Source organism: Asterias rubens, chromosome 7, assembly GCF_902459465.1.
Source record: "Asterias rubens chromosome 7, eAstRub1.3, whole genome shotgun sequence".
Classification (NCBI taxonomy): Eukaryota; Metazoa; Echinodermata; class Asteroidea; order Forcipulatida; family Asteriidae; genus Asterias; species Asterias rubens.
This window is the reverse complement of record NC_047068.1, coordinates 20,654,212-20,679,470: the sequence shown is the minus strand read 5'-3', so window position 1 is coordinate 20,679,470 and position 25,259 is coordinate 20,654,212. Positions and strand designations below refer to the sequence as shown.

The following is a 25,259-nucleotide window of genomic DNA, read 5'->3' as shown; positions in this document are numbered from 1 at the left end:
AAATCTGGAGCGGATGTCCATGCAGCCAGAATAATCCATAATATTGGTAAACACTCTAACAGACGTTTCATGCAGAATCGTTTCTCGTATTGAAATGTTTGAAATCCCTCTCTCTAAAACCACATTCCTTTTAAGGGATTTTTTTCCAAAGTGGTTTAGCTTATCAATCGCCCTAGCTATTGTCATACCAAACAGGCTAAGTTTGTAGGGTCAATTATTGTTGGAGATTTAATGCATTATATGTATAAAACCAACGGCCAAGATGGCTACTTTGAGTCGCCACACGATTCCGTGCCCCAGTTCGTCATAAACAAACAATATCCGACAATCAATTTGCCTTGTGGAACTATGGCGTGACTAAGACCAAAATAAAAATAGTCGAGAACAAATCAAATCCACTAAATACCACCAACACACAGACCTTCACATAATATATTTAAAAACAAACAAACCCTTTTCCGCTTGGGTTTAACCCAACAACCAAAGGAATAGATCAAGGCTAGAGCTAGCTATAACCGTTTGTTTATGGCGTCCATTAGAGGCAAAGCGTTTATTTGTTCTGAACTCCCCAACGGTTACTGGGCGGAAGATCAAAGTTGAACCAAAAACAGAGCCGTTTCGTCCCTCGCTGATTTAAACGGAGTTGCTCGGTAATTAAATATTGTCGTCCATGGGTCAGTCCTTGCCCTATAAAGAGCTCGTGAGTTCCACGACAACCCAATATTTCATTAATCACGATACACTTAAAAAGTTGAGGGGGAAAAAAAAAGAATTAGCACAGTTGTGACCTCATGGTTCGGGCCGATACTGTAGCTGGCGTGTGCCATCCATTAGCAGTAACGGCACGTCCACTGTATAATTAATTTGGGAAGAAATCTTGAAGGTAATTGCTAACAGGTATACACACAATGCTGAATTCGTATTAACTGTTAATGTAGTGAATACTCGTGAATACGTAATGTATGGTAAATGGATGGCGGTGTATTAAAGGGGGAAGGATGCTGAGTGAGTTAGGGAGGGGGGGGGGTGGACAGCATAAGTATCCCATATATACATGGGTGATAATTAATTTAAATGAATGCAGCCCTACTGTTTAATATTAAGTGTGAAATTGAAATAGTACAACTATTTCCTTGTACGAAATAAAGTCATAGTTTTTATTATGGCATTCCTATAAAGAGAGATTAAAATGACTAAATAAATATTTCCCCACATTCGATGTTGGATCATGTTTTGAAAAGAGTAAACTATAAACAATAGCAAACTTGCAGGTACAAGCATGTAGTACAAGCTTGTCGTACATTATCGAGGGAGTGTTGGCTCCGAACCAAAACGGCTCTTTTCAAAGTCAACACTCCCTCAAAAAGAGATTTAACTTATGGTTGTACTCGCAAGTTTACTTTTATTTTTAGTATATATTTTTTATTATTCACATTATCGCTTATGTTTTGAAAACATTAGTTTCGTAAAATGTGTTATACGGAGGAGTGGGAAACGAAATCTTTACAAAATTAATGTTTCAAAATTCTCTGTGAATCTGAGACAAAAACCACCAAACTATGTTGTAACAACAAAATGGGATTACGAAAAAGAAAAGAAAAAAATGATTACACACTCGAAACTCGTCTTGAACTCAATTTGTGGCCAGCCTGCTTCCAGAAGTGTGTTTCAAAGGCACTTGATAAGTAAAATGTTTCAATGTTAACAGTTTTCATCGGCACACATTGGCCATGGATTTTCACTTGAACGACCCGCGAGTCAATATTAGTTCAGCTTCGGTCTTGACAAATGGGACTATGGTGGATGGGGACACAGCGAGCATAATTGCCACCCGAATCTCCCCAAGCAGAGGGCTGTGGGGCTCCTAGAGATTATGAAGAACTTGCAGTAGGCTAGAGCAGGAGTTTTGTTTGCGGATCAATTCGTGTGCATTTCTCTTTAGTCAGTCTTTGTCATCAACAATATGTGGCTTCCCAGACCTTTTTCATTAAGTAAAAGAGTAAAAGTGTATATACTATAAATTATACAGAAGTCTAAAATATTGTTCAAAATAAAACAACAGTTGCCAAGTAAAAGAAATACTAAAACGATATACAACAGCAACCTCGACCTCAAATTGTCAAATTCAAGCAGAAACACCAACACGACGAAATGAAATTGGAAACAAAATAAAGCAAATGATACAATTGAAAAGAAGGTATTGAAGATCAAGGCCCGATTGAGGCTTCAGTTCAAAGGTTGACACGTGGCTAACAATACCATTTGTTTGATTTCTTTTAGGGGTCACGCAGCCTCGCTTCTAATCTCAACATTTCTGGGTAAGTTAATCTGAACATTCATTTCGAAGTTCATAAATCAGGAATTTGTATATTATTTTTGTTGTTCTGATGCGAACTCCTGCTTCAGTAGGAGACCACGTTGCAGCGCTTTTTTGAAATAGTCCTACATACATACATACATACAACAAGGTATTTATATACCGCCATTCCATCTAGATCACGGCGGTTGTGATGAAGCAAAGTAAAAATAAAATAAAAATAAAACATCCTCTGTTGGGGGAGGTGTGCATAACGGCGATATTAATAACGTAGTCTCATCTGAAGACAGGATTCGACAGGTTTTTACAGAACAAAACCTGGGATAGACCTACGAAAGTTTTCTTTCGAGAACCACCTTTGGTACTTTTCGTCGTTGCGAGTTGACCGTGCACGAAGCTACTAACCTTGGATCTTAGGATGCACGTCCTTACCAATCATACTAACCATGAATGAGACGCATTTGTTTTCGAATGACTACATTCTTAAAAACTGTCTTCGATTCCCTGTATCGTTGTTGGAGAAAAATGCCCTTGCTCCTGTCCCAACACATTATTGCATCTTGCATTTTCCTTGATGTAGTCCTTAAAAAAACACCCGGACTCAACCGAATCGAGGAGCTAAAAGACATTCAAAGAGTGACAAGTGCCGATGGGTTTTAGGAGCGTCCACTTTTTGTGAAATATATTTACGTTTGAAATATTATACCCCCCCCCCCCCCCCAAATCATTTTTTTGGAACTCTCCAATGTGCTTTAAAGGGTTCTGATACCTTTTGCACATCAAGTTTGTCGTCATGACGTGAATCTACTAAATGTAATTGAAGATAATATATGTAACCAAAATTGCACTGTAGAAGTTTCAGCTTCATTTGTCATAAGTTTTCTTTTGTGAAAATCACAGAGCAATGTCTCCGGGAGATTCGCTTACTTACGTTTTACATGCTTAAGTAAAGAGACAAAAATTGTTTTACTTGTTTCTAAAAAGTTACAGCACCTCAGCAAATAATATGTTTAATTTTCAAAACCGTGTTAGTTTAATGTAAATCTGTGGACATTGTGTTTTTTTGCTGTACAAACAGAACCCAAAACTCTTAAATATTGCTTATTGCTGGTATATGCCCAGTATGTATGTGATTTTAGTGCTTTGAAGATAAATAACTTGGCTGCAAAATATATATGGTCAGCACGTGGTGCGGATACCTCGTGATGATGGTTTGAAGTTACATCAGTGCGGCCACGGATTTGCAGGTGCACTTCATGGCAAATATAATAACAATAATAATCAACCCAATTTTTAATGGCGGCGCCGTTTTAAATAGATCAGAGTGTTTCCATCCCAACGGTGTTCATGAAAACTACTCTTGGAAATAATTTGTTTTCTTTAGTCTGTGGATAAATTTGTAGGTCAACTCACCTCATTCCATTCTAATTTATTTCAAAAGGTATTTTTTTGTCAACAAGCCTTTTCAATGCATATGCTCCATCTTATTAGTAACTGCAAACTCATCCGTACGTTTTTAAGGCACTGGGGACTATTGGTAACTACTCCAAATAAACATTGGCAAACAAAAAACCTATGAGGAAGCAATGGTGAAATATTAAAAGTATAAAACATTGTGAGAAACGGCTCCCTACCTCTGAAGTAACGTAGTTTTTGAGTGAGACGTAATTTCTCACTCAAAAAGACTTCAGGTCTGAAGTTTTTTTTTATGAAGTCTTTTCACTCATCTTAAAGCACACACGTTTGTGCAGCATCGGTGTTTTTTCTTTTATATTCTCTTGCAACTTCGATGACCAACAGGTTGTTGTGATACTCCGAATGAGAACATTGTCTTTGTGGTGAAACGAGGGTCTGCGCTCTTTACAAGAAAATGTGTCGGTGCACTAGAGACATGATGAATCATAAGACATGGCACACGTGACATGAGCAAATCAAACTTCAAGGGTACCCCCATCAGTTTAATAAAGATCGCAGACCGACCGAACACATGAAACTTTACCCCCAACCACACGGGGGATCACGAATTGCGCCTTGGCGAAAGAAGATCTTTTCTCTCAGACAGAAAAAAAAATAAAGAAAAAAATTAATAGAGAATGTCTGCTTAATAGGCATATGAAGGGTCCAGCTGAAATGGCAGCGAATATCGACGGCATGTTGGGTAGAGAGGAGACAATATACGATCGGTGCCGTCAAATTAAGCACGATCAGGAAGTATCGTCGCTGCCTCGCGCACATCCAATGGGAAGTCCCGGTCAATACATACGGGGACTTGGGGTTTAGATGTGGAGCGATTGTACGGTGAGATGGTCTGCTTCTGGGCTTCGGGCGAAGTGTCGGGCTCGGCAGCCGTGACTTCTGGTACGGCTGGCGAGCAAGCAGAATAAGCCCTACTGGGCAAAGGTCTTAGGATAGATACATGACGCGACCAGCAAAAACTGCTTGTGCTCTCTCGACTTGACAATTGTCATTTTAGATCCATGTTGCTGAGTAAGGACCCGTTTCATTGATTTTTATTTGAGATAACAAGAGACAAGAGCGAAACAAAAAGCTAACTAATTAGAGATTGGATTTGAATCCTATCTCACGAGATAAAGTGCAGCCATTTGATAATTAGTAATGTATGCATCGCACAGTAAAATCGCATTTCAATTAAAGTGCTGGTACTTCATAGTAAATGGTAACCCGACTGGTAGCGACTATAAGGAAGCAAAATGGGAGACTTTATTTAGAACTCTAGGTGGCAGCAGACTTACCAGGTGAATTTCCATTGTTTACGTAGTTCTGAGCATGCGCACATTACCGAAAACAATGGATTTTACCTGGTAAGTCTGCTGCCACCAAGCGCCAAAAAGTCTCCAATTGAAGCGGAAGCGCGCAAACAGTTTACAGATCTTGTTAAATATTGTGGAGTTAGTTGCAATTGCGTTTATTGGTTATTTCCGTTCTGCACGCTGATAAAAAATTACCAATTCCGAGGAGATTAAATAAAAATCCAAATGATTAAATAAAAATCCCGCCAGTTTGGCGGGCACTACATAACTTACACCTTTTTATCACAAGCCAGGAAGGAAAAGGCAATCAATTGATAGTTTGGCGGGCACTACATAAGTGGAGTTATTAATTATCCTAAAAATAAATATGAATAATATAATAATTCATCGACGCCAGTGACAAGTTCAGAGTCAGATCTGGTTGTTGTGTCTGAGCCCAACGTTGCAGCGCCTAACTGCTCTTCCTCATTGACCTTCTTGTTTCAAATCGGGAATCAACATTATAATATAACATCAGAAACAAGTGTATGTGCAACATATAAATAACTTGTAATAATAATGTTGTGATAATAATAGTGAATCATGGTTCAAGCTATATATGGTGGTTCTTGAATTTGAGGGATTTTGTTCTTCACAGATAGTTCAAGCAGTGCGCCCAATTATTAACGTGTGATAGCATTTTTGTGATGATAGTGGTTCCATGGTTTCTCGTGTTATATGGTGGTTCTTTAATTTGAGGGATTTTGTTCTGCACAGTCTAGTCTGCAAATATGACCAATGCATCAGTGTTATCAGTGTCAGTACGTCGAGTGTTCAGGTACCTGATCTGTTAATCACCTTGGCACTACAGTGTCTGGAAAACTATTCGTGCGAAAAAAAAACGGTGGTTGGAGGCTCCCCCATCATACACAGTTTTAAATCCTCATTACTGATTCAATATAAACAAATGTTTTGATTTCATCTTTGGCTAAGTATTCCCCTGCTGTTGTGAAAGTATAATATCCCCACATGGAAATGACAACAAACCAGTGCATTTAAGTCTTACAGTTGAAGGTTATGAAACTGTACAGACCGAGCAGATTCAGGTTAAGATTGACAGGTTCTTGCACTGACTTTCTCTACACTCTCCATGAAATGGACTCCGGGAGAAACCCCGATCATATTAGGTTCCAAGACGTATATACCCATGGGAATACATTGAAACCCCATCCCTACTGGCATAACATGATTTTCCCAACCTGTGCAAAGGGGGGGGGGGGGGGGGGGGGGGGCTAATTTAATGTTCAGATCCATATTGTTTTTTTTTTTGCATTTTGCCGATCTCATTTTGTAGGGGTGTGCCCCCCGGCTCATGCCATTCGTTATACCACGCAGCCAGAGGAGCTTTTTAACCTGCTGTGACTGGTTGAAAAGAACCACCTCACCTTAAGAATCCCAAGAGAAGGGGTTCAATTCAGTAAGCAGACCACTATTGAATTAGCCGGACTAATAATATTTGCCTCTTCACTATAATGCGAGGATAATCTGCCCTTCGCTGGGAAAATTGGCATATTAAGTATTAATTACATTTTAATTTTTGGCGAATGGTTATCATGCAAGAAATTACCCTGAGTAGGTTTGCAGGCAAGAAGGACTGTGTGTTAAAGGGACTGGACACTATAGGTGATTACTCAAAATAAATGTTAGCATGAAAACTTACTTGGTAACAAGGATGAGGGCTGTTGATATTATAAAACAATGTGAGAAACGGCTCCTTCTGAAAAAGTTGTTTTTGAGAAAGAGGTTATATTTCTCATTCAAATATTAAAATACTTCAGGCCTGAAGCCCTTCATTAAAGCATCTGAAAACGCACAAATATTGAGCAACAAGGGTGGTTTTTCTTTCTCACATCTCTTGCAACTTGTACATGAACCCAAGTTTTCACTGATTTGTTATTTGATTCATATGTTGGGATACTACTGGTCTTTGACAATACCAAAGGTGTCCAGTGCCTTTAAAGGAGAGGAAGTAGAGAAGAAAGAAACTCGGGAAGAGTAATCTCTCTAAAAGGATCATTCAGATGACATGGAAACCTGTTGGAATGCCATGATAGCAATCAGTCTATGTGCAAAGACAATACGGGATCGAGGGAAAGAAAAACCAACCTCTTTGTGGCACTGAGATGAGATGCAGCGTATTGAAAACGAAATAACCATGGGAACAGATAGCCTTGCATGCCACATATGGATTGCTTTCAATTTCTCAAAAAGCCATCTCCGATATGTGCCGCATATAGACCCAGGAAAGAGAAAGAGAGGGGGTTGCCGGTGGAGGGGGGGGGGGGGGTCGCGATAGGCAGCGTATTGGGAATGAAAAACGCATGGGGATTGATAGCCTTGCATGCCAAATATGGATTGCTTTCAATTTCTCAAAAAGTCATCTCCGATATGTGCCGCATATAGACCCAGGAAAGAGAAAGAGAGGGGGTTGCCGGTGGAGGGGGGGGGGGCGCGATAGGCAGCGTATTGGGAATGAAAAACGCATGGGGATTGATAGCCTTGCATGCCAAATATGGATTGCTTTCAATTTCTGAAAAAGCCATCCCCGATATGTGCCACATATTGTAGAATCAGGAAACAGAAGAGGTGGGGGGGGGGGGGGTGATTGGGGGGGGGGGGGTCGTGAGATGCAGTCATTGCAAACGAAATAATGCATGGGACTAGATAGCCTTGCATGTGCCACTTATGGATTGCTTTCAATTTCTAAAAAAAAGCCATTCCCCGATATGTGCCACATTATTATAGACTCAGGAGAGAGAAAAGGAAGGGGATTGAGAAGGGGGGGGGGTGGAAAGCTTTGCGCAGAATTCAATCAATCCGCCTATGAAATTCACCTGTACCAGACGGATGGAATGCATCTCCATGCTCGACCTGCAAACGCATTGGAAACACGCTGACGTTGTATTTGGGGGGATCCGGAAATCCATTAAATCTTCCCTAGGTCAAGTATGGGTCCCTTTTGTACCGTGGTCATGAGATTCATCTCGCTCGATTCTTATTATACAAGAAGAAGAAAAAAACAGAGAAGGGATAAAAAATGGCATCTGATACCACCTGCTCGGTAAGGACACCCAGGTAATTCCCAGCTGGAATAATCGCGTGCAGTGTTGATCGCAAACACTGCTCGGTATAGCGTGGGGGAAAATATTACTTAATAGGGACAACAAACACGCCAAAAGCTCCTCCATGATGTGCACCTAGTGCCTTTGTGTGTTTTCGATTTGGAGTGGGTTCTTTTTCTCCCCGTCTTTACCTCTCTCTAAAAAGCATAATATCGGAAACGCAACACCGAGTGATGACCTAAATTCATGAAGTATCATGAAGGGGGTGCTTAGACAGGCAGCCACCGATGGGTTTGTATATGAAGGGGGTGCTTAGACAGGCAGCCACCGATGGGTTTGTATATGTTTAGCATTTACTGTATACACATTGGATGAATCGATGTTATGGCACCCATGGGCCTCGTTCCGTCAGTCAGTGAGAGAGAGAGAAGCCTCCAAAGGAAAGAGAAAGGAGGGCAGAAGACATGCGTCAGTTTTAACTGCCTGTCTTTTTAGTGGGTTGGATGTCAGAGGGTCACAAGTCACGTCACTGTTGAGGAGGTTTTTAAGAAAGCGTCGTAGAACAATTTTGAGTTGTCAAAACTTCAATTTGATTATTGAAACATGCCGATATGGACAAACAAAACACCATTGGCCTAGAAACACTGTTTCGTGTTGTAGGGACTTTCATATGTTATGCATTAGAACTGATAAGTGATGCTCCATGAAAAAACGGGCTTATGACTATGCTTGGACAGGGGTAGAGAAGAAGGGTCTGTACTATAATAAGGTCAACTTTCTTTTGATACTTGAGTGTGACCCTAAACAGTCTTTTCCTTTGCGATTCCGTTACTTGAAGTGATTTTGTCAATAACTGCTCGCGATGCAGTTACCTCCGATGATGATAATAAGCCATTGAAGTGACTTGAACTTAGACCTGTACACTTTCAAATTCCAAATATTACACAGTTTTAAACTCAATACTAAATAATGCAACACTTGTTAATTTTTTTTTCAAGTGATCTTGTCAACAATGTCTCATCTCATCTGTATCACAATACCCGTCAAAATGAAAATCAATATCAAAGCTCGAGTACACGTGTTTCAATTAGGTCATGTTGATTTACTGATTCCATTACGCCTCGAGTAACGCCGCGCTTTTTTATTGAGGTTCTAAGTGGCGTATCTTGCACCACCGTGGTCTGACCACATTGTTCACGTTGTGTATTACAATGGCTTACTAATTGCATCGCTCGAGCACCAGACTCTCAATCAGAGTTGACACCGGAATTGTGTTCAAACTTGTTAAGGGCACCCGGAGGAGGGAGCTCGTTCATAACGCCCGTGGATGCGGGTATCGCTAAACAATAACGACGGGAGAAGACGAAAGAGATGCGATGAGAGGTTTCTTCTGATTTCTCTTGGGTCAGTTTGGGGACACTGAGCAGGGATGAGACAGGAAACAGTTATCTTTTTGTGCCGGAGTAAATATTGTAACGATTGGAGTGTGCCCCTTCCACATCAAGGCCCATTACTCGAGTAAACAGACACCATTGGAAGTGAAAGTACCCTCAAAACTACACTTGAATTGGCAGGAGAGCTCAACAAATTCGGTTCAAGATCTCAATATTGGTTCACCTGTACTTTAAACAAATTAGAGAGCGGGAGAGGAAAGGTAACAACCATGCCGCGTAATAATCAAGACAAATCCGATGAGACATGTTTTTGTTGCGGTGATTCGGCGTCCATTTTTTTTTTATTAAGAAGATTTCTCTGGGGTCTTGGGAAGTAGATCACGCCTTGAAAATAATCTAAAAACATATTTTGTGGAAATGACTTTTCAGACTGTGTGTAACCTTGTTTTTGTGCCGACTAAGTTTAATATCAGTCGCATCAATAGAAGCTCTGTATTGAAGAACTGGGCCTATTGAACTGAGGCAACTAATGCCGAACGACACAGTGACCTAAATTAGGTCACGACTTCAAGCACATATCGGAGTCGCAAAACGACACTATATAGCTGCGTTCAGCTAGGTCCAAACTGATATAACATTTGCAGAAAGAATAAGTTACCGTTAATCATCCGGCTGGTTCTCTAATGAAAACGGTGAATTACTAGAAATTAAATTTGCATCGGAGATAAAGAATACTATTGTTTGTTTAACCTTATACACCGACGTGTGTTAGCACTGTATTCTTAGTAATTTACTCGGGTGGGATTCGGACCCACTACCTTTGCAACTCTTAAACAGTGTAGTGTAGCTATTCATTTGCTCTTTAGTCGCTTGCACGACACATTACATTCACTCTAGACAAACTTGAAAACTAGTTAGATAAAGTGACATCAAAACCAGTGACATCGAAACAGGATTTTAACATTGAGTAGCTAATTCTATATAAACATTCAACTTCAGACAAGTATCTCAAAACCACTTCACCATCACACAACAGCAACACCATTTGAACGGGTTCTATTTGAACATACTTTCCTCCGGCGATGAAGTATTTTCTCACCTCTCTCTCACCCCCACAGACTTTCTTCACACACTGTCAACCTCACCTGCAGACTATACTCTTAATCTAATTCCAGCTGAAGTTTAAATGTCATCACGGTCTCGGAGAGGGGAAAAAAACCATAATGTTTAACCTCCAACACCAAATTAACAAAAAGGTTGGGTGAACATTATCACTAGATTCATTTGCAGACGCATGCTCGGGATTAGAGGTAGAATCAGTGCAAGATGCACTCAGGAAATGGCCTCCAAATGCCAGCGTCTAACGTGTAAACTGAGACCATCTCCCGCAGGCTGGATCGGGTAATTTTCTTCACATGGGCTTTGCAGTGTCTCTTATCTCTCACTCTACCTCTCATTCGGTTTCTTCCTCGTAGTCCATGCGGGCTCTTAGTTTTTATAACATTGATGGACAGATATGTAATCCGTATTGTTAAGAATTCCTATTTAGTATGTAATCTTATGTAAAGTATGTGGTGGTCGCGATTACAACTTCGTTTTGTGTCCCATTGTCCCTGATCACTTCTGCGAATGGACTTTAAAATTCCTTCAAGTAATCGTTGGTTTAAAAGGACTGTTCGGCCGTCCCATTGTCCCTGATCACTTCTGCGAATGGACTTTAAAATTCCTTCAAGTAATCGTTGGTTTAAAAGGACTGTTCGGCCGTCGATCATCAGATGCTAAGCCTTGGTTTCCAGAGTTCCAGCCGTGAGACCGGGTGGCGTACGATGTTCTGGCGGGCCAGCGGCCGTGAGGTGTGGCCGGTGCCGAGTGAACGCTCACTACCATACCCATTGATGTCCTTCACCAATCCTCACTACCGTTGAGTTGAGTCTTCGATGACATCTGGGATTCTCCACGCTGGTTCATCATCATCATCATCATCATCGCTAGACCCTGGCCTGGATTCTCACCATTATTGGAGGTACCTCCCCCCCGTCAGTTGTCCCTCTCATTCTCGTTATTTTCTCACCACAATTATATTTATCTCGATGTATTTATTTAAATTCCCCTTGGGGTCTTTTGTATGTAATTTCCGTTGCTAATTTGGTATTATATTAAATAACTTTAATCTCTTGTTCCTAAACTTGACTCCATTTACATTCATTTCTATTGTTGGTCCTTCCCTTTAATGTTCTGTTATGTTGTTTCATTTTGGTATGTGACTTCGTAACAGAAATTTGGGGGCTTGTCCGGGAAAGAGACCATTAGCAAGTGTCATTTTTGCGGTTAATCAATATTTTTGGAAACCTTCCGAAAATGGCGGAAGCCCAAAAGAAACCGAAATTTAGTTTCCACTCTGCTGAAGAGTTCTTAAGCAGAACCGATTTAACGGTTGACATTGTTGATGAGTTAACCAAAGATCAATTGTGTGCAGTTGCACAAGTTCTTGGAGTCAAGGTATTCATTGGGGCGAAGAAGAGTTATTTAAACCGTACTGTTTGCCATGCTTTAGTATCAAATGGTTTAATTGAAAGTGATGGAAGTGTAACACAATTTGCGGATCCAAAAGAGCAAGCTGAGCTTTTGAAGCTACAATTACAACTTAAAGACAAGGAGATTGAATTAAGAGAGAAAGAAATGGCACATGAGTTCAAGCTTAAAGAGTTAGGAATGAAAGAATCCAAAGTTCAATCTTCAAACTCAACAAAAGTTGCTCACTCAGGGTTTGATTTTGGTAAGAACATTAGACTCGTTCCGAAATTTGATAGCAAGGAAGTGACACGGTACTTCACGTCATTCGAGGATTTGGCAAAAAAGCTAGAGTGGCCAAAAAAATACTGGACCACATTACTTCATACTGTTTTTGAAGGGAAAGCAAAGGAAGTGTACACTGCCTTGTCTTCCGAACAAAGTGGCGATTATGATGTAGTGAAACAAACTGTGTTAAAAGCATACGAGCTCGTTCCAGAAGCATATCGTCAAAAATTCAGGAAAATGAGACGAAGAAACAATGATGGGCAAACTTATGTTGAATTTGCACGGGAGAAAGCTAATGCTTTTGATCGTTGGCTCAAATCAAAGGAGATTGACAAACGTTTTGATAACATGAGGGAGTTGATATTAATGGAAGAATTTAAGAGTTGTCTTCCCAATGATATAAAAACACATCTAGCAGATAGAGATGTCAATAAGTTAGAGAAAGCTGCCAGAATGGCAGATGATTATGAACTTACTCATAAGCAATCATTTGGCTCTGACAATAGACATGACACCAGTCGCTCCAAATCGACAAAAGGGTCGAAGAATAGTGAACGGTCTGGTGATAAATCTGTCCAGTCCAGTGACTCTAAAACAGAGTCAGATCCTACAAAAGGGAAAGAAAATCCCACCGGGGTTTCAGAAAAGCCACATTGGCGGAAAAACCGGCCTGTTTGTAGTTTTTGTGGCAAAATTGGCCACACATTTGAAAGATGTTTCAAACGGAGGGACCAACTGGAAAAGCCCATTGCGTTTATTGCCAGTGAATCTTGTGGCGAAGTTGTCCTTCCAAAACACAATGTTGAGAAAAATCACATTGTTGAAATTCCTCTTAAAGTTGCGACTGGGGAAGAAAGTCAAGTAACAAAGCCAATGAACAATGGTTATGAAGCATTTATGTCTCATGGACGTGTTTCAGTTAATGGTGGTGTTGATTCTCATAAAGTTAAGATTTTGAGGGACACAGGGGCCGCGCAATCCTTATTGCTTAAAGGTGTGGTCCCTTCCTTAAGTGAATCTAGCCAAACTAGTGTTCTAATTAGGGGTGTAGAAGGTGGTTTTCTGAAAATACCTCTTGAAACTATACACCTTGAGTCAGATTTTATGACGGGGCCAGTCTCAGTTGGTATAGTACCCAGTTTGCCTATAGAGTGTGTTACGTTCTTACTTGGGAACGATATTGCAGGGGCTAATGTTCAATGTAATCCTTGTGCACAGGTTACCGAAGTCCCTCATAGTAGTGTAGACACAGAGCGTTTATCAGATGAATTCCCGGGCATTTTTCCCGCATGTGTTACTACACGTTCAATGGTTCGTGCCTCACAAAACGAGGACACATCTGAAATTTTAAGGGCCAATGATGATGAATGTTTTAAGCTGGCAGGATCATTCTTTCAAACTTTGAATGACAAAGTTTCCCGAGAGGAAAGGAATCCGAATCCTAATCTCTCGGTCCCTCTTGTATTGAATAAGAATGCACTAATTAAAGCTCAGGAATGTGACCCAGAGTTACGTAAAGTAGCTAGTGATGCACTTAGTTTACAAGAGGCTGAAAAAGTCCCGGTGTGTTATTTTTGGTCAAATTCTGGGGTGTTAATGCGCAAATGGCGTTCCCCCGAGGTACCCGCTGATCAAGAATGGCGAGTTTTAACTCAAATTGTGGTACCAAAACCGTTTCGGGCTGAAATTTTGAAACTAGCCCACGAACCACCCACTTCAGGCCATTTGGGCGTTCGGAAAACTCAAGACCGCATCTTGTGTCACTTTTTTTGGCCAAAGTTGTACCAAGATGTCGGCGACTTTTGCAGGACATGTCACACGTGTCAAGTAGTGGGAAAACCAAATCAGAAGATCCAAGTTGCACCACTTATTCCTATTCCTGCATGTGGACAACCATTTGATCGGGTCATAATTGATTGTGTGGGTCCCTTGCCAAAAACTAGATCTGGTCATATGTATCTTTTGACAATTATGGATGCGTGTACCCGATATCCAGAAGCAATTCCTTTGCGTAATATTACTGCCAAATCTGTGTCTGACGCTCTAGTTAAATTCTTCACTAGAATGGGACTTCCGAAAGAAATTCAGCACGATCAAGGTTCCAATTTTATGAGTAGAGTGTTTGGTGAAGTAATGCAAGCTTTGGGTATTGAACAAATGGTTTCATCTGCTTATCACCCTCAATCACAAGGTGCGTTAGAAAGATATCACCAAACCTTGAAAACAATGCTCAAGACCTTTTGTCATGATAATCAAGAGGATTGGGACAAAGGAATTGATTTCTTGTTATTTGCCACACGAGATTCACAAAACGAATCTACCGGGTTTAGCCCGTTTGAACTTGTGTATGGACACGAGGTTAGAGGCCCATTGAAATTGGTCAAAGAGAGATGGCTTGCCGAGCCACAGGTAGAAACTAACCTGCTAGAGTATGTTTGTTATTTCAAAGATCGTCTATATAAAGCATATGACATGGCTAAGTCCAACCTGTCTAATTCTCAAGAAAGAATGAAATCATGGTATGATAAGAACGCTAGGGAACGATCATTTCAGGTTGGAGAAAAGGTGTTGATTTTGCTACCAATTCAGGGCGAACCATTGAGAGCTAAGTTTAGCGGCCCATACATCATTGAGAGAAAACTCAATAGTGTCAATTATGTTGTCAAGACACCTGATCGTAGGAAAACTAGAAGGGTTTGTCACGTGAATATGTTAAAGAAATATCACGAGAGAATTTCTGAGACCAAACCTGTAGTTGTGACGTGTTCCTCTATAGAGATTAGTGAGAACAAGGTTGTAGATAACAATGAAAACGACGAAGATGTTAGATTTGCGTCAGTCACTAGTTCTCTCATGAATCAAAATTCTGAAGTGTTAATGAACCTAGATTGTAAACTTTGTCATTTACCTGAACTAGAACACAATGAAATGGTTGAGATTCTGGAATCGTATGTGCAAATATTCCAAGATAAACCAGGGAGAACTTCAATGTTATTTCATGATGTTGATGTTGGAAATGCAAGTCCGATCAAACAACACCCATACCGTCTAAATCCGACCAAACTTGAGTATGTTCGTAAAGCAGTGACATACATGTTAGAGAATGACATAATTTCTCATGCTAATCAGAGCCCATGGAGTTCACCAGTTGTGTTAGTACCAAAAGAAGATGGAACACAACGTCTTTGTATTGATTATAGAAAAGTGAACTCTGTTACCAAAACTGATTCATATCCCATTCCACGGTTGGATGAGTGCATTGATCGAATAGGGCATGCCAAGTATGTAAGCAAGTACGACCTTCTGAAAGGGTATTGGCAAGTGCCATTAACACAAAGAGCTAGAGAAATTTCTGCCTTTGTAACTCCCGATGGTTTGTTTGAGTGTAATGTTATGCCATTTGGCATGAAAAATGCTCCTAGCACGTTCACAAGAATGATGAATCAAATTACTTCAGACTTAGATGGTTTGAGTAGATCATGAATTTTTCAGAATTTAAGTTTAATGAGGTATTTAAGGATTAAGTCTGCTGTGTATTTGAATTGTATAAATCACAGTTTTGTAATGTGAGATTTATTGATCGATAACGGTTAGTTTGATGGCAAACAGTATTTACATCGTTATTTTGATTGGTAATTTATATTTTGGCAATTCAATTTGAAATCCTTTAATTAAGTAAATTTTTTTAATGTGAGATTACTACAGAAAAATACTTCATTATTGTCGTATTTTTCCACCCTGAGGGGGAGGGTGTTAAGAATTCCTATTTAGTATGTAATCTTATGTAAAGTATGTGGTGGTCGCGATTACAACTTCGTTTTGTGTCCCATTGTCCCTGATCACTTCTGCGAATGGACTTTAAAATTCCTTCAAGTAATCGTTGGTTTAAAAGGACTGTTCGGCCGTCCCATTGTCCCTGATCACTTCTGCGAATGGACTTTAAAATTCCTTCAAGTAATCGTTGGTTTAAAAGGACTGTTCGGCCGTCGATCATCAGATGCTAAGCCTTGGTTTCCAGAGTTCCAGCCGTGAGACCGGGTGGCGTACGATGTTCTGGCGGGCCAGCGGCCGTGAGGTGTGGCCGGTGCCGAGTGAACGCTCACTACCATACCCATTGATGTCCTTCACCAATCCTCACTACCGTTGAGTTGAGTCTTCGATGACATCTGGGATTCTCCACGCTGGTTCATCATCATCATCATCATCATCGCTAGACCCTGGCCTGGATTCTCACCATTATTGGAGGTACCTCCCCCCCGTCAGTTGTCCCTCTCATTCTCGTTATTTTCTCACCACAATTATATTTATCTCGATGTATTTATTTAAATTCCCCTTGGGGTCTTTTGTATGTAATTTCCGTTGCTAATTTGGTATTATATTAAATAACTTTAATCTCTTGTTCCTAAACTTGACTCCATTTACATTCATTTCTATTGTTGGTCCTTCCCTTTAATGTTCTGTTATGTTGTTTCATTTTGGTATGTGACTTCGTAACAGTATATATGACTGTGTAATTCCAATACGGTCATGGTTGTGCTGTTTGAGGAATATTTCTCCAGCAAATGCGAATATTTGGTTCTCTATAGCCTTTTGGTGGAAGAGGTACAACCTGGGGGGTTTTACTACTCAATTTTCTGACAACAATATTACTGTCGATGTACGGCAAGTTTATGAAACCATAATTCAAGTGCGGTCGCGTTTTTTTATTTTTTTTTACATATCGCCGAAAATCCGGAGTGAATTTGTCCACGCAGGCAAATACTTCTACCAGGAATAGACCCATACAGTCCGATAGACTTATCTGACAGAAACGTTTCTCAACTGTTGGGGTAAACGATTCAACTGTTGGGGTAAACATACCGTTAGATTTCAATTTCGAAGTGAGATAATTCTTAAAACACCTTATTCTATCGAAAGCTCGTGATAGGCTTATAACCAACAGTTGGTAAAGTGGCATTTATTTTAAGAGTGATTACCAAACGTATACATCCCCTTTAATTTAAACACCAACACAATTGTCCAACACGATGACAGCATAATAGTCCGCTTCAGTGGTCACCTGTTTCTGATCTGACGAAAGCTGCCAATTGAGTGAAAGTGATGGCCAGAACGGTGAAAGGAACAAGAAGGCCATGACGTGCACTAGATGAGTCACGTCCCGACTGTCACTTTGCTTCATCTTTCACTCCACCGATGAGCAAGATGATTATCAATTATTACATTATTCATCTCGGTGCAAATTTAACATCTATTGAATTATTACAGTGAATGTAATAACCACGGAGTACTTTACAAAGCGCTCTTGCATTAACCATGCAACAATCGTCGTTATAATTTACATTATTTTATGTGAACTGGCGCCTTCTCCTATGTTATATCTTATTTGCCGCGCCGGTTATCTACTTGATTCGTGAGTGGTAATATTTTGCTTTATATCTTTGGATTAAAGACACAGTTGGAATAGAAGACATTCCGTAGAACCTGAGCGAAACGTCGACTGTCCGACACAAGAAACAATCTGTACTAAAGAACAAAAAGATTTAATGGAATCTGCTTCAAAGGGTGTACACCAAATAAATGATGAGCTTGTTTTTTCCCTCTTTCTTTTAAATTTTCTGTATTTGGAATTTCAGATATATTTGATGTTTTGTACTTGGCATTGTACACAAGTACATAATGTATAATAAAAACAATATCTTTTACTCTAATATTGAAACTAAAAAACAAATTGGTAGCAAAATATATGTTTATGTCTTGGCGGTTTCTTACCTATCTCTCACTTCACGCGATCTAAAGTATTACTCGGAGCGCTGTCAATAAGCCCTTTTCTACATGTAATCATAAACCGTGAGCTTTGCCTAAGTTAATCACTTTTTGATCACCATAAAGCGGATCAACCACAGATTATCCATATTATTTCCTCTTTGGATTATCTCTATTCTTTCTTTATAATTTATCTTTTAAAAATTGTGGTTCAGTCCTTGATCTAAACACCACAAATATTTCTTAATCATAAAGCAACGACGAACGATGTTTGACAAACAGCAATTGATGTTGTAAAAATAAACATGGATATAGTGCCAAATTTGAGGGCTGTACTATCCGTTCAATTTCACGGTTCCTCTGTCGAGTTCCCGTCGGTTTGCGGGTGATAAGCCGACGGACTATGACTTCGCCACCTTAAACCCAAGTAAAAACAGCCCAGAGGAGTTGGGTAGCAATTTATATTGCTGCAGAGAGATCGCGAGGGGCATCACACTTGGTGAAACACACAACCTTATTTCCCAGGTGTACCACAACTCATTTTAGCGAGGGATGTAACGTTGACAGAAAATTCAGCTCCAACCGTATGTTGCGTTTCGAGGCAGGAATAAATTTAACACGGTAACAAGTCTAGCGACAGTAATTCCTGCAATAGCATAGGGTTCACCGGAATTCAGCACTACTTTTATAATAACACCAAGACTGCAGGGCGTCCCATAGCAATTTACCTGTTTTTCAAGACAGGATAAAACAGTGTTTACAAAATGTGTTCGGTATGTGATAGTTGATTTGCTTGTAAATGTTTGTGTCGTGTTTGGTTTCGAAATTGCCAGGGGTATGCATTCCAAATTAACATTAGATATAGATTCGAGGCCGAAGCTCGAGTTTTATGAGTCATCGACAGCGACACTCATAGTTTGAGTGTCGCCAGAAAACACAGACAACACCAACAAACAGCACCGACAACACCAACTAAATCATTGAAGAAGTTTTATAGTGGTTATTACCATGGAAGTCCATCATGGATATACTAAACTCATTGGTGGTTATGTTCCCACGGACACGGTGCGTGCTAAACTCCAAGCGCAGTTGGTGCGTTATATTATGTTCCCACGGTGCGTGCTAAACTCCAAGCGCAGTTGGTGCGTTATATACTCCCACGGTGCGTGCTAAACTCCAAGTGCAGTTGGTGCAGTCGCAGTCGTGTATGAGGGACTTTGAGTGTGACCGTTCCCAAAGCAGTGCCCCTTTTTCTTTTAATAAAAGGATGCATCAAGCCGCAATAGTGGGAAGGTGGTATTTGCTATTGGGAGGGTAACAATTAAACGGCTTGGATTTGTTGTCCATAATTCCAGCTGGATTCCTCTTCGCAGTCGTCTCGACTAACACGAGATAACTCGGGGCAAGTTTAAGACGAAGATCGGTGTGGGAAAAGCGGCGGTCATTCACTTCTCACGGCACAGTTGCCATGAAATAGCCTTGAAACAAGGCTAAGTACGGTATTGGTGAGCTCACCATTGTGGCAAATTGTGCATGTTTTGGAGTCATGCTCGCTCTCAGAGCTGGGGCTCTGAGCAGCCATCCGTCATGGAAAAATGAAATAACCTGTCCCTCTTCCACATGTAAGAAAAAATATTATGAGAAGTTGGGAGTGTTGCGTGATCGTGTTTGCTCGTAGGTCATTCCCCTGGGTGACTGGTCTTGGATCAAGACGTTTTTACCTGCTGTTCGTATACTTCTACCTCATGATGAAAATGCGATAGAGGACGCGGTTCTAAAAGTTGAATTTGACGTTTTGCCGAATCTTTTGATATTTTCTATTCGTGCTCAGCAATGATCAATCGAAACACCGTTTTTTACGCGACGTGATTTACGAATATCAAATAAATAAATAATGACTTTTCACTAATCAGCAAGATGCATGTTAGAGTAGACACAGGAAATATAACTATCATTAAGCTCACACGATCAAAATCAAATCAATAGTGAAAGTCTGACTTTGTACAGTTTTAACTGCACATACCCTTTAATCCCGAGAGGGGTGTGCAGACAAAAATCAATTCCATCCCCACATAATCTCTTGGATGCAGAACTTAACCAGTAAACCGAATGCAGTTATTGTTTTTATTCCCCTATAGACTTGCAGCGGTTAACTTTCCTGCGTGCATGACACGGGGCGTGATATCGCATCCGATACCTTCGAATTCAGAGTTGTGCTCATGAATTTGCAGATTGAGATTAAGCACTCTCGTTCCTATTTGAAGGTATTATTCTCTCCAATAAAACCTGCAGCTACATTGAAGTTTATAAGTCGAGCACACAAATGACAAAACATAATGCAAATGGTATATAAGACGTTTGCTTGTTCAAAGGCACTGAACACGTTTGGTAGTTGTCGAAGACTTGTATAAAAATAACCTTCTTTGTAAAAAAAAATGACTCAAAAAAATGACTCATTGAAGTTGCATGTGATTAAATGGAAGGAAAAGTGTGCTTTCAGATGCCTAAAAGAAGGCATATAACTGCTTTCGATAGTATAAAGTAAGGTGCTTAATGTAATGTGTTTGCATCTGAGAAGCGTTACTGCAGTAACGCTTCTCATTTTGTGTATGCATAGCCGGAGGAGAGTGTATTCTCTCTATGTGGACACGGTCATGATTACATTACTATAGTAACAGTCATGTGGTAAGCAATAGTAGACTGATTGTTTGTGCAGGTCTCTGGTAAAAACATGATGTTACTCTCGAACAAGGAATCATCGTTACAAAACAAATAATTCTAAATAGTAACAAAGTGAACGGTTGTAAATATTACCTCGAGTGCATTATCCTCGTAAATGAAAGATAGACCAGGCGTCAAAAGTGCAGCCAAGGATGTTTGATCGTAAACACAAGTTATTACACAGCAATAATGTTCTGGTATGCATACACATCAATCCAAATAAGGTGTAGCATCATTGGTGTTGTTGAAGTGATGTTTCTTGCACACTTTTACCACATCGTTGACCGTTTGCAATCAAACGAGAAAGGCGAGTGCCACGGTGCTGCAGATTGTGACTTCCTTTGAAACCAGGGCAAATTTTTAATAGCACAACATTTACTAACCACAACAAAATTACACCAAAGGGTGTTTTAGTGACACTAATTACTGCCTAAACATTCACATCGCCGTTATTTTCAGCGTTAATGACGTTAATTTCGATTCCCCCTTCGATATCTATGTCATAACACCCATGGTGCCATTTACCCCAGTTGTTGCCGGGTATAGTTGTTGCAGGGTATGTTGATACCAAGCAAACGAGGAAACTGCCGTCGGATTCTTACAAACCATTACATGGTGCTAAAGATTAGGTCTCATAGTTTTAGTAGTCACCCATACCTTTCAGAAGATACTGTATGCTACAGCGCCAGAAGCGTCACTGAGTGACGGATATGCGTGCTGTATGAAGAACCAACAATTTAATGCATTGTCAAGACCAATGTAAAATAATATCCGGAGGAATTCATTCTCTTGAGATTTCTTTTCTTCATATTAGTCTAAGTTTGGAATACAAACGCCTTATACCAGACTGAGTTTTGTTTAAAGCTGTGCATGTTGTGGAGAAATAAAAAGAAACTATAGATAAATATTGATATAGATAATACTTGCGGGTACAACCATGTGTAAATCACTTAGGGTAAGTGTTTGCTCTGAAAAGAGCCCGTTGGGTTTCGGCGTTTCGAATAGTACACTCTGCTCGTCTTCAGGAGAAGGCGAGCAGACGACGAAGCAGAGTATACTGTTCAAAACGTCGAGACCCAACCGGCTCTTTTCAGAGCCAACACTCACCCTAAGAGATTTACACATGGTGGTTGTACCCGCAAGTTTACTATTTATTTATAGTTTCTTCGTACCTTTCCCGACTATCAAACCTTCAAGCCCATCTCATCCCGAACTCAAGACCCACCTCGTTATAAGAATGCATTTGTTTTGGTCAGTTATGAGGTCACAATACACCCCTTTGCTGATTAAATTGTGTCTTTTCCAAATACGAAATTCTATTTTGGTGCAGTACTGATTAATGTTGTCACTCCGTTCGGACAGTAATAACAAGACTAAAGTGGAAAGGAACCTTTGCTAAATATAACCAAATACCGTACAGTCCCTTAGCCTATAACAGAGAGTGACATGACCATAACGCTATTCTTGAATATTTCAAATCACAAAAGGAATGTCGCCCAACACTCCTCTATAATTTTATCCCACGGCTTGAATACGCCTATGCACCTTACGAGCAAAATGTGTTCAGGTTTAGACTCGTGAAACTCATTTGAGAAAATGGAGAGAGACGGATGGAGAGAAGAAATGGGGGGAAAATCTTAGAATAAAACATCTTAGTGCTGTTAACAATCATGGACAAGTCAGTTCTCTCTTTGCGAGAGTGGCCCCGAGCGCTGTGGATGAAGGGTTGTCATTTCCCGTGGCTCCCCGAGGCATAGGGGCAACGTCTTACAAGTCTCTCTAATGCACGGGTGATTTAGGTGGACTACGCATGTCTGACGTCACCAAAGATTGCTCTCCCTTGATTATAAGCCAAACGGCTCCAGACGGCTTTACTATCCTATGTGCCTAAAAAAACCATCCACAATACCGTCTTTGAAGGGAAAGTCGGCTTCTTGTTTTATCTCTCTCTTAAAACGGCAGAAATTAGGTTGAGTTTGATGTCTAAGATTGGTTTTCTCATTACAAAGTTCCTCATGGAATGAAGACTAAGTTGTTTTAGTAAATCGTGCCCTGAAACTGAATAGCCTATAGCAGACATCCTCATTACAACTGTCATCAGTCAGTCCCCATTGACTTTTACATTTCTTAAAGTTCTGCAACCTGACTAAATCTTTTCTAATCAAGTTACTCATTATTCCGAGGTGGTATACGCCGTTTGGATTTCCAGGTTAAAACGCAATTACCAGAGGAAGCTAATACCGGATTATAAAGCAGATTGACATTTTCATGACATTATTTGATCATTCCTTAGCAAGAAAAACCCGGAGGTCATGTATGTAATTTGTTTGACTGAGACAGCGTCTTCAACCGCGCTCTGTCAGTTGTGAATTGAGTTATTTAAACATTTGATATTTGGTTCATAAACTGTTTCATTTTTTACGCTAGTGTAAACACTGGGGTTATTGCTGTCGGGTAGAATAAATCAGGACAATCCACTGGTATTCGAGGCATACTTGCATATACAGGATCCTAAAACGATTTCATCAAATGGGGATTTTGTTAGACGCGTTCATGATAGGCTCAGTACGATTGCACTAATTAAAAACAAGCAAGGTGATGTTGGGGCCTTCAAATGCCACTTTCTCCACGATGTAGTGTTTCAGACGCAGATAATCCTCCAAGGGATGAGATGAGACTCTATCTTAATCATAATGAGTTCAGATTGAAACCTCAAAATTGTTGATAACGATAATTTGTTTATAGGCTTACGTTTTTATTTATTAAATATATAATCATGATTCATCATCTTTAAGTTTTCTTTCTGATTGCTTTTCTAATTTGTATTTTTAGTCTATCCTTTAGAATGTGTGTGTATAATGTGTATGACTGAAATGTATGCGTATGTTTATCTTTCTACATGTATATTTTGTTTTCATTTCATATTTTTTAATCTGATTTGGACTGTGCCTGCAAAGATGTTTATAAATAAACCATTTCAATTCAATCCAATTCAATTTAATTTGAAAGGTTTTTCCTGTTTTCCTTCATAAATTTTGTTCAACATTTAACACATTGTTTACGTTTACGTAATTAGTGGTCGTACCTTGTCACTCAACGAAATGTCCGTCTAGATTGAAGTACTGACAAAGTTGTTCCAGGTGAATGTTGAGCAAGCCAAGACGCAACAAGAAGAAGGCTGAAGTGATTTTCTTTAAAGGTTAACATGTTAACCAAAAGGTTACATTCGACAAGTTTTTGTCTTGAAGCAGTCTCCTAATCCAATAATCTTGTCTTAAGCCCCCGTATATCAAGTAGTTATGAGCCCTTCTCTCTCCAAGCTCGTGCATTCCGATCAATCAATACACATTCGATGAGGCTATATATTAACCGGGACTTACTACGGCTAGAGGGGACAGCCAACGCTTCTCGGCTGGAGAAACGGAGTGATGTCCAGGCTAGGCAGCCCCTCCAAGGCGAAGCTTAGTCTTAACATTTGCGGAACACAATTTTGTTGACACCATTAAAAAAAAAAAATCTCAATTACAGAAAAATATGATTGGAGAGAGTCTGATTTCACACTTGGTTGAAATGGGCTTTCAACATGATCTATGTGGTGATCTATGGGCAGTGTATAGATTAATCGGTTTATCGGTGAGATTGGTTCATGGCTTCACAGTCTGTCATGTCTTACTTTCCTTGTGGCTGAGCAATATTGGTTACCTCTGGATCTATGTGATAGGGGACAACTTGATACGACAGCTTTTTAATTGATCTGTGAAATTGCGTCTTGAATGAGATCGGCTGACATCTGCAATAACGGGTGACATTGAAAAAGTTTGATGGTGTTGTCTGGATTTTTAATTTTTTTGGGGACCTTCTTTAGTTTAGAGTTAGTGGCTTCTTATAAAGCGCTCATACCCGTCACTCAGTGACGCTCAAGGCGCTTCAACATTCAGTATATTACATGCGAAGGTTTGTTGAACTACGTTTGAAGTTAGAGATCCACTTCATTAGCACCATGCAATGGTTTACACTGCACTGTGGTACAATATGCGGCCAATCAAACCTGATAAGTGCACTGAGTTTTTGAACGTGTATTACAAAATACACGGCACCAACGACTTTACGTCCCACCCGAAGGACGAAGCATAGTTAATTTTATTTGTTGGCTTGTGTATTTGTTATAGTCGACCTTTTTAGGTGTGGGCGGATGGGTTAGGTTAGTTTTTGAGTTTTAGTTGAATCCCTCTTTTACTACTAAACAGCACTGCAGTCATGTTCATGAGCACAGGTATATAGACTGCAAGTCTCCTCGTCCAAGTTGGTCCCAACCATATAGAGTATGACGTGTGCGCGGCTCTGTTTCTTCACATGCATTAATTTATGAGAGAGTTGACTATAAAATTAATAG

General features: G+C 40.0%; 1 protein-coding gene across 1 annotated transcript in view; it reads right to left on the bottom strand.

Annotated features, from left to right (window-relative positions):
• LOC117292870 (receptor-type guanylate cyclase Gyc76C-like) overlaps nt 1-6,297 on the bottom strand; it is a 32,092-nt gene extending 25,795 nt beyond the window's left edge. Inside the window, exon 1 of the mRNA XM_033775039.1 lies at nt 6,202-6,297. Coding sequence (XP_033630930.1) covers nt 6,202-6,297 — 96 coding nt within the window. The remainder of the gene's footprint in view (nt 1-6,201) is intronic.
• Between the last annotated feature and the right edge of the window lie 18,962 nt (nt 6,298-25,259).